The sequence below is a fragment of the Acipenser ruthenus genome, chromosome 22, assembly GCF_902713425.1.
Source record: "Acipenser ruthenus chromosome 22, fAciRut3.2 maternal haplotype, whole genome shotgun sequence".
NCBI lineage: Eukaryota > Metazoa > Chordata > Actinopteri > Acipenseriformes > Acipenseridae > Acipenser > Acipenser ruthenus.
The window spans coordinates 31,203,932-31,214,825 of NC_081210.1; the positions used below are offsets into that span (position 1 = coordinate 31,203,932).

General features: G+C 42.6%; 1 protein-coding gene across 1 annotated transcript; it reads right to left on the reverse strand.

Moving 5' to 3' along the window:
* Positions 1-7,172: 7,172 nt before the first annotated feature.
* On the reverse strand, positions 7,173-10,627 carry LOC117973636 (heart- and neural crest derivatives-expressed protein 1-like). The gene is made up of 2 exons (XM_034926589.2): positions 9,289-10,627; positions 7,173-7,884 (listed from the first exon to the last, which is right to left on the reverse strand). Exons 1-2 carry the CDS (start codon positions 9,769-9,771, stop codon positions 7,789-7,791), a joined length of 579 nt encoding a protein of 192 aa, XP_034782480.2. The 5' UTR covers positions 9,772-10,627; the 3' UTR covers positions 7,173-7,788.
* Positions 10,628-10,894: the final 267 nt, after the last annotated feature.

Here is a 10,894-nt window from a genome sequence, read left to right on the forward strand (position 1 = left end):
AGTGCAGCTGTTGTTTCAAACACAATAACTCTTGGCACAAACCTGGATGTAAATACTGCTGTTAAAGAGGCTGATAATAAAGACTGATGCCTTAGAATGACATTGGTGATGAAATCTCCTGACTTCCCAGTTGATCTGCGCATTGTGAATTGCACTTCAGCTTGAATCCATTCTTTCAATCTGCAGGAGTGGAATCAGGAATTTCCTCTGCTGTCCAGTGCATGACAGATTAGCTTTATTTTGATTGAATCCTCTGTTATTTTACAGCAATCCCAGGAAATGTGTTTTTCTTTCAGGGTTTTTGTAAGGTGAGATATGATTGCTGTGCTTTACGTTCTTCCATAGAAATAAATACAAATGGTTGCTTCCTGTTTCTAATAAACCTTCTTTGTACAGTAGAGTTTGTGCTCTTTATTTGACAAGCTATTTAAAGGCTGACTGCAAGGTTTACTGAGGGCTGTGTGTGTGTGAGAGAGCCAGTTACCAGGGTCCCAGCCTCCCGGGATCCAGCGTGCGTGAGGTGCAGTTACCAGGGTCCCAGCCTCCCGGGATCCTGCGTGCGTGAGCTGCAGTCCAGCGCGTTCCTCGTGCAGTTACCAGGGTCCCAGCCTCCCGGGATCCAGCGTGTGTGAGCTGCAGTCCAGCGCGTTCCTCGTGCAGTTACCAGGGTCCCAGCCTCCCGGGATCCAGCGTGTGTGAGCTGCAGTCCAGCGCGTTCCTCGTGCAGTTACCAGGGTCCCAGCCTCCCGGGATCCAGCGTGCGTGAGCTGCACAGCATGAGGTAACTGTAACACACCTGTTTATTTAATAAACAGCGGTGTGGAGTAGTGGTTAGGGCTCTGGACTCTTGACCGGAGGGTTGTGGGTTCAATCCCCAGTGGGGGACACTGCTGCTGTACCCTTGAGCAAGGTACTTTACCTAGATTGCTCCAGTAAAAACCCAACTGTATCAATGGGTAATTGTATGTAAAACTAATGTGATAGCTTGTAACAATTGTAAGTCGCCCTGGATAAGGGCGTCTGCTAAGAAATAAATAATAATAATAATAATAAAAGCAGTACTGGGTCCACAATGAACTGAGTCTTAACACATGCTGGTGAAATCTGTTGAATGGGTTATGCGTTCAGTTGCATCAATATTGGGTTGATATAGAAATTAGCGATGAAGAAAAAAAAACTATCAAAAGAACAATTGAACATGTAATAATATGTTTGTTCAATTTGGTTGCATAGCAGGTCTATACACTGTATACTGTATCTTCTCTATATTTAAACGCATGGTTATGTAATGTCCCAGTTCTTCCACTTGAGGGCGGTGTTGTATAAATTAAAAAAAAAAAAAAAAGCTTTTTAATTCGCATTTCTATTTCCGTAATTGGAAAGCAAACCACAAAATAGTGAAAAATGAAAATGATTTTAGCAGAAGTGTATCGCACTGAGCATTACGTATAGACCATCTTAACAAAACAAACACACTTCTAAGATGTGCCAGTAATACTCAGTATGGCGCTTTATCAAAAGGAGCCCTTTTTCACGTGGATTGGGCATTAATATAGCACCTTATCCACACGCATTTAAATGACCGTGAAATGGATGCAGTGAACATGATATCCACTGGGGGGCGATAGACAGAGAGAGGCGACAGGGCTCGTGCAGTGTTTCTATAAATAAGCATCCCGCGACCACACTCGCAATGCTCAGTGAATATGCAACCATGTGACAAGTCCGCAGCTGCACAATCCGCAATATGTTAGGGTCAAGATAGGGAATAACAATAATGCAACAGCAACCGATGAAGTGCCAACCGAACTGCAGATGCATAAAGAAGTCTACTGACAGGTCCGTCACAAATTATACTGCTACTACTACTGATAATAACAATAGTAATGTGTTCTTAAGCCAATATCTTTACTTGATATGCAAATGCATTGTCAATTTGATGTATAAAAAACATATTTAAGTAATAACTGAAATTACAATTTATGATATCAAAAATACTCTTTAAAAAAGGGATGTGTGTGTGTGTGTGTGTGTGTGAGTGTGTGTGTGTGTGTGTGTGTCAGTGCGTGCGTGCGTGCGCGCGCGCGTGCGTGCGTGCGTGCGTGTGTGTGTGTGTGTGTGCGTGCGTGTGCGTGCGTGTGTGTGTGTGTGTGTCTCTGTGTGTGTGTGTGTGTGCGTGCGTGTGTGTGTGTGTGTGCGTGCGTGTGTGTGTGTGTCTCTGTGTGTGTGTGTGTGTGTCTCTGTGTGTGTGTGTGTGTGCGTGCGCGCGTGCGTGTGCGTGCGTGCGTGCGTGTGCGTGTGCGTGTGTGTGTATATATATATATATATATATATATATATATTATAGGCGTATTATAGTGTTTTAGGTCAGCAGGAAATATCTTCTAGCTGATGTGTTGTTGGGTTTGGAATTGCATTTTTGATACGAGTTGTTATTTAAAACAGTGCTATTAATTAGATAGAAATACCCTGAAGTTAACGATTCTCATCAAGGAGGGTAAATTAAATAGCCTACCCCATTAATAACCCTTTCACCTGCTAGTAACGCAACGCTGCCTATCATTGCTTCTCCCGATAAGGTCGTTCTCAGGTCACAACTTCTCTTGGTTTTTTTTTGAGTTTTTTTATCCAAAGCTTTTGAATTACTCCCTTATCTTTGACGCCATCTTGACATGCAAAACAAATCACTGTAGCAGCCGTCAACTGCACTAAAATAACATCTCCACGTTCCTGCGCAAAGGACCGTCAGTGAACGGGAGCAGCTGGTCATTAAGAAGGTGTGCTGTGCTGAGAGGCGGGTGTGTGTTGTTAAGCAGGTGTGCTGTGTTGAAAGGCGGGTGTGTGTTGTTAAGCAGGTGTGCTGTGTTGAAAGGCGGGTGTGAGTTGTTAAGCAGGTGTGCTGTGTTGAAAGGCGGGTGTGTGTTGTTAAGCAGGTGTGCTGTGTTGAAAGGCGGGTGTGCGTTGTTAAGCAGGTGTGCTGTGTTGAAAGGCGGGTGTGTGTTGTTAAGCAGGTGTGCTGTGTTGAAAGGCGGGTGTGAGTTGTTAAGCAGGTGTGCTGTGTTGAAAGGCGGGTGTGTGTTGTTAAGCAGGTGTGCTGTGTTGAAAGGCGGGTGTGTGTTGTTAAGCAGGTGTGCTGTGCTGAGAGGCGGGTGTGTGTTGTTAAGCAGGTGTGCTGTGCTGAGAGGCGGGTGTGTGTTGTTAAGCAGGTGTGCTGTGTTGAAAGGCGGGTGTGCGTTGTTAAGCAGGTGTGCTGTGTTGAAAGGCGGGTGTGTGTTGTTAAGCAGGTGTGCTGTGTTGAAAGGCGGGTGTGTGTTGTTAAGCAGGTGTGCTGTGTTGAAAGGCGGGTGTGTGTTGTTAAGCAGGTGTGCTGTGTTGAAAGGTGGGTGTGTGTTGTTAAGCAGGTGTGCTGTGTTGAAAGGCAGGTGTGCATCATTAAGCAGGTTCTGTATAATTAGAAAGGTTTCATATTTGCAATTCTCAATATTTTATTTCATGATTTGCATGTTTTCTGTTTCGCTCTCTCTCCCAAGCCACTGTTATCAGCACACATGTAATTAATGGACATTATCACTGGACAGTGCGTCACAGCCCTCCTCACACTTTTGAGACCAGCTCTGCAGGAAGCTAGGATCTGCGACCAGGTTCAAGATGTCAGTTTGTTATGAAGATACAGATACAGGGATAGTAAAAGCCAGCCAGACTGGGACAGACTCGATTCAGTTCACAACAAAACCAAAGGGTTAGTCAACCGGTTACAAGGGCAGACTGACTGGACCTCAGACAAGCCCAGATACAAACTCAAACTGCTCAACACTGTCATGTGGCCAGTTCCATGAAAAAAGCCACTTGTATAAATCTTTATAAAAACCAGAGCTGTGAAAGAGGACTATTGAATGTTAATTAGGTGTTAACATTGAGAGCCTTGGGGAGTTCTACTGTATTAATGCGTCTTGTCAGTTACAGAGTGAGAGAAACGCCTCTTATGGGGCAGCAGCCCTTATCATTTAATAGAATATCCACAAAGTCTTCAGCAGACTAATGAAGCTCAGGTTAGGGAGTTCTGGTGAGATACCATCAAACCTTCACAAGTCTGTCGGCTGCTAATGAGACAATCGCACATCGCGCTAGTGGAAACCCCATCTGATTCTGATTAATAGTGCAAGTTAACCTCGTGGGCAGAGGGGCATCTAGCACTAAAGCTGCTTTAATCATTTGAGACGAAGTTTGAAAACACAAGTGAAGTAACTGCATGAGTGAACGCGCTGGACTGCAGCTCACACGCGCTGGATCCCGGGAGGCTGGGACCCTGGTAACTGCACGAGGAACGTGCTGGACTGCAGCTCACGCACGCTGGATCCCGGGAGGCTGGGACCCTGGTAACTGCACCAGGAACGCGCTGGACTGCAGCTCACGCACGCTGGATCCCGGGAGGCTGGGACCCTGGTAACTGCACGAGGAACGCGCTGGACTGCAGCTCACGCACGCTGGATCCCGGGAGGCTGGGACCCTGGTAACTGCACCAGGAACGCGCTGGACTGCAGCTCACGCACGCTGGATCCCGGGAGGCTGGGACCCTGGTAACTGCACGAGGAACGCGCTGGACTGCAGCTCACGCACGCTGGATCCCGGGAGGCTGGGACCCTGGTAACTGCACCAGGAACGCGCTGGACTGCAGCTCACGCACGCTGGATCCCGGGAGGCTGGGACCCTGGTAACTGCACCAGGAACGCGCTGGACTGCAGCATGACGCTTGGATGTTAAAGTGATGTAAACCAGCGGTATATTATACATACTATGCAGTCTTGCAATGTGATAGCAACGTCCTTAGCTTCCCCTGACGTTTCTAATTTAGAGAAGCGAGCGTTTTGTTTTGCATATGTGAGCACGTGATAATATCCAGCCATGACGCTGCTTTCTTTTCCAGCTCTCTGGCGAAAGGTAGCAGAAAGAGGGAAAGCGCCTATGAGACTCAGCGATATACTAATGCGCTGTGCATGTATCTAATTACGTTAGCAGAGCAATTAGGACTTTCAGGACCCCTCCACCCTCCACCCCTCCGCCTCAGCAGCCCAGATGTGGAATCTCCCTCGTTTGCCTTTCATCCTAAATGAATTTTGATGTCAATTCGGTATTTTATGTGGCTCCATGGTGTCTGCCGGGCTCTGCAGTTTAACCCTTCGCTGTTTCATCCTCCAGAGAGCTGAGATAAGAGATACTCCCATGGGAGTAAACAAACACACCGCGGCAATGATCAAAAACAAACACACCCTGTATAGAGCCGGCCAGAACGACAAACGAGCAGCAACATCGCCGTTATCGTGTGCACAGAGCGAGCCGTGTGAGATACTTTACACAGGACAGAGGCACCGTGCTCGCTCTTATTAAGAGCGTGCATTCCGTGCAGACACGCAGTATTATTGTTATTATTATTATTATTATTATTATTATTATTATTATTATTATTATTATTATTATTATTATTATTCCGTGTAAAACGCATTGCACACAGAAAGAGCGCTGGAACCGCAGCTAAACGCGCTGTTTGTTTCTTTTCTAAAGTGAATCACGAATAGCCGATCCCTCTCTCTTCAAAGGCTGAAGTAAAGTCCTCAGTAAAGACGTCTCGGCATGCTAATAAACACGCGACTTTATAATACCATGACAACTAATTCAACAGCATCAGAGGAGCATGAAAATCAGGACTGAAAATCTATTGGTTTGGACATGCTAACAGTTACACACTACTGCTGCTGCTGCTAATAAATAATAATAATAAATAATAATAATGAATACTACTAATAATAACTACTACTACTGCTACTACTACTAAATAATAATAATAATAATAATAATAATAATAATAATAATAATAATAATACATTTTATGGGCACCTAAACGCAATGTACGAATGGAATGTAAATAGATTGTGCCGCAGTTATTACATTTAAACCACTGCAGTCCGACACCGTCCCTGTGAAGTGCAGCACCGTTATCATTCAGGCATCTTAAGTCAATGCGGTTCATTATTAATTTGCCCTTTTTAGAAAAAAAAAAACAAACAAAAAAAAAAAACAGCAGCTCCAGGCTGTCGGTGTACGTCAGTAGAATCCCGGATGGAAGTATAGATCTATCTACATATCTATATATCTATATATGTATATAGATATATCTGTCTATATCTATATACACACACCATTCAGTTAATATTTTAACAATGTAACTCATCACCGCTCGGTACTGTCCTCAGGACTTGAAACAACTGCCTGCATTTTAAAGGGGAAAGAAGTGCCCCTCTATAGTGTAGCTAAAGAGCCTATACAGAACATAGAGCGCTTTACATAAACACAACACCGTGCTGTACTGTAACTGGATTGTAGTACTGTAGTAGAGAATACCATTCTACTACTACAATAATCATAATCATAATAATAATAATAATAATAATAATAATAATAATAATAATAATAATAATAATAATAATAATGCAATGGTCGAGTTGCAAATGCATAAAGACGTTTACTGACAGCTCCGTCTGGATTGGTCCGTCTCCTGTTTTTGAACCTTCTTTTAAGAGTTCGTCCTCTGTGCATTAAAGTCCCTTTCAGTCGCGACAAGTCACGATCGAACGGGCTGACTCGGTATGTTTAATGCCTCTAGTCAGTGTGATTTTAAACACCATTTCAAAACGGGTTCTGCAGGTACACATGTATACACTCTCTCCTCCCTCTCTCTCTCTCTCTCTCTCTCTCTCTCTCTCTCTCTCTCTCTCTCTATATATATATATGAAAAATGTGAGCGTCTAGCAAGATTCATATATTGATATATGTTCTTCTTATTAATATGACTGTAAAGATGTATGCATAAATAACGCAGAAACACGTGTATCTCATATTTAAGACTTTTTTTCAGTTTGTAAATGTTTGTTTTTAATCAGACGCGGATTACATCAGTTGGGCCAAAATCTGAGTGCCTCAGTAGGAGCCTTATCCTGAAAACACGTTTCAATGTCTCGCTTCTATACCCAGCAGGACAGACCGCGTTTCAGGTTCATTTAGCATGCTTGAAGTACAAGGAAGGGTCTTCTCTCGTTTGATTTGTATTTTATAAGACTACGAGGGTTACATGTTGGGACTGAAAATCACAATGATATGGTCAAGTTTCATTCAGCACCTCGTATTTATTTGCTTTATTTTCTAATAATTGTGGAGTAACAAACCGGAGGTAGATCTGGACACTGAACAGCAACAGCATACAGTACAACAAACACGTCGCTCGGCTGCGACAACGGGGCTTCAGTGCGCCGGGATGATCAAATATAATAATCACAATATCAATAATCATCATCGTCTAATGCTAAAGTGAGAAGACTATACATCTGAAGAACAATCATTCTGCAAACATCCAGCATCCTGTCATTTTAACAATTATATTGTCAATGAAGTCCTTGCAACATTTTAGTATAAAACCGAAAAGAAACCCAAACCAATGGAATGCGCAGCGTGCATTTTCAGTCTTTTGAAACTGAAGGTGAGAGTAAATGAAGTGTTCTCCTCCTTGTGGGTTTCTTCACCTGTGTATTCATAGTGCTCCGTGTTAGGTGGTCGATGCTTGCACGCTTGTCTGTGTTCGTGTATTGCTTGGTTTGGCGTGACATTTCTACGTGCCGGTGTATCTCATTGCGCACACGTGCGTGCGCGCTTGTATTCCCCGTCGATGCAGTGTCTGCTTGTCTTGGTGGATTCTATCGGAGTCCATGTGAAATGTGGGCTCGAGATCTCCCTCACACGTCACTGGTTGAGTTCCAGAGCCCAGACCTGCTGAGGCCAGCCCGTCCTGCCTTTCAGCTTCTTTCCGTTCACCAGCGATCCCGGATGGACTTCGCTCTGCAAGAAAACATTGAGAACGCGCTTAGTCTCCCTTAGAAAAGTCTCCTCACGGGCAAAGCGCAGCAAAGTGTAATGCTAGCACAGTGGGGCCATGGTGAAACATAGCTAAGCATTGGAAAGTACAGAGAGGCACTGGAAAGCAAATTAACAGAAATACTAAAAACATTGCAAACCAGGGTACACTGGTAAAAAGCCTCTTAACCGCGGCAAAGCATGGGGGAAGTGCAAAATACACGGGTGCGCATTTATAAGGGGTGATCTAGACTGTACTGTACCATCATCTATATAACTGAAGTTAAACCGGTGTAAAAATAGCAGGTTAAAACGAGCGTTTGCATTGCGGGTTCCTGAAATACATTCCGGCTTCAGAACTGTGAGGATTGAAAGGGTTTGCGTAATTATTATTATTATTATTATTATTATTATTATTATTATTATTATTATTATTATTATTGTTAGTATTATAATTAGTAGGCTATTATTAGTATTATTAGTTATTATTAGTATTATTATTAAAAAATAAAATCGGTAAATTAGGCATTTAAATCTTCCAGCACAATATTATATTGCGAACAAATATTGTTTTTGTAATTATTTAATTTTTAAAAATACAATAATATTTAATCTAACAGGAAATAACTTGACAGCGTTTACAGGAATGTTCATATTATGAAATACTATATTTGATAATATGATATACTTGTATATTTAGCACACCCACGCACACGGGGATGAATCTCCCCTGTGAAACAGAGGCATCTTTGTCCTGCTATCTCCACATTACAATGTTATGAACAGCTGCACGTTGTATATACCGTAGGAACACGTTTAACCGAATCGCTCCATTTTGAGATATTACAGCCAGAAATCCTAAATATATAGCAAATGTTACAACAAGCTACGACTTAAAACATGTTTAAATACAATTCACATGGACAGAACAAACATGGTGTTTCTTAAATCATCCGGTTTCTTTTGTTAGTAGTGAATTTGAAGGCAGCCTGTACATTTCAGTTGTTAGCGTGTCAGTGTTGTCAGCATACAGAAGAACACACTGCCACATTATTGAAAGCACACTTACACAATGCAAACTGGTATTTATTCACTGATTTTGTTATCGGATTTAATTGTATTTACTGTATGTATGTTCTACTGTGTTGTCTTTTTTCTTTTCCTGTTCCGTTTTACATCTATCGTTATACAAGTCACTGTCCACATATGCAACAACAGGCCTTTCTCGTTTGTAGGCTAAAATATTTAATTCTAATATAGACTATAGCTTATTATTATTATTATTATTATTATTATTATTATTATTATTATTATTATTTGGTAGGAATTAAAATTGAATATATGCTTTAAACCAAAACAAATGGACACACGTTATGAGATCTCTCTTACCGGTTCTCGTTTTCTTTTCGTGTCTCTGTTGTCGAATCTCTTGATTTCAGCCTTGAAGCCCTCCGTTTCCTCGGAGAGAGAGTCCTTGGCCAGCACGTCCATTAGGTATGCAATATAACTGGTGGCGAGTCTTAAGGTTTTGATTTTTGACAGTTTGGTGTCAGCGGGCACGTTTGGAATGCATTCTCTTAATTCTGCAAACGCGCTGTTGATGCTTTCAGTCCTCCGCCTTTCCTTCTTGGGACCGGCTCCTCTCCTCTTCCCCAGCCGCCCCGAAAGTGCTTCCAACTGGCTGTGATCCTGCACAGCACCCGGAACCTCGAACTCCGCGCTGTAGGGAGGCTGGATCGGAAAGTCCGGGGAGACCTCTGCGTGGTTCAGTACCCAGCTCTGGAAATAGGGGTTCTCCTGGCGACAGCGCTGAACAAACGGAAACGATTCGTGCATCATATGGTGGTGCTGGCAGCTCCCAATTAAATTCATATTGAAAGATGCCTGGAAACAGACAAACCCACCCCCCTCCACACACGAAATAAAACAGCTAATTCAATTATCCGCTTCAAATTCAATTCGATATTTAAAACGATCCCATTGCCCGCTCGCTAAATGCCAAATTAAAACGATATGGTTTCTTACTTCAGCTAGAGCGGCACGAACTTCAGCTGCATATTAAAAAAACAAACCAAAAAACGAAAAGCAAAAAAAACTTTCCCCAAACTATCGCTGAAATAATTTTAATGTGCAGTATTTAACCGCAAAATAAATGACAGGCCTATGTGTATATTTCTATTTAAGGAATGAAATGAATCAATGCACTTCTATATATAGGCCTTTGTGTGAGCAATACAATCGCACTTATCTTCATTGGAGCTGCAGAATTAACCCTTCTGCGCTCCCGTGGCACGGGCTTATGTTGTCGGACACGCTGCGCGCAAACTCGAGCGAGCCAATGGAGAGAGCGGAGCCGTGCCTCGGGGCGGAGACCCGGGACTGGCGTAGTGCGCTTTTCCAAATGGTTTGTTTGTTTAACTGGACCGACAGCACGCCACAGTATACAAAATGCCCGAAAACTTTCATTAATTAGGGAGCGACTACATTGCTTGTCTGTGCGGCTCGACTCCATACTGAGGGTTACATTTGGGAACATAATACATCAAGTGCTGGTCCTGTCGTGTTACCGTGATGTTAACACACAGATTACTAGTCTGATCACTGCGCAGTGTACATATACCGGCTCATTTGAAATACCGCTGTATATAGCCAGTGCATGAATATTGTTCTGCAGTGTACCGTGTAAATATACATTTATTTAAACGACTAAAGGGCTTTTTTAATTTATATCCCAATTATTTAGATATTGTATTGTATACATGTATCGATAATTATATATGCACACACATACCGAGGATGTTGAAAATCTCATCTCATGAAGCACAATTGCCAGGTTGTATTTATTGGGTCCTTTCCAAGCAAACTTTCAGAGGTTTCAAGTTTTGTTCTCGGTAAAGCTTTGCTGTTTTTTTTTTTTTGTTTTTTTTTAATCCTATGAAAACGGTTTTATTGTATTAAACCCACTTTGCCTTCACCTGCTGATGCTTCTCCGTTG

Coding starts and splice junctions, on each gene's coding strand:
- LOC117973636 (XM_034926589.2), bottom strand. CDS start 9,771: ATGAATTTAATTGGGAGCTGCCAGCACCACCATATGATGCACGAATCG. Junction 7,885..9,288: donor CGAAAAGAAAACGAGAACCG/GTAAGAGAGATC, acceptor GTTTTCTTGCAG/AGCGAAGTCCATCCGGGATC.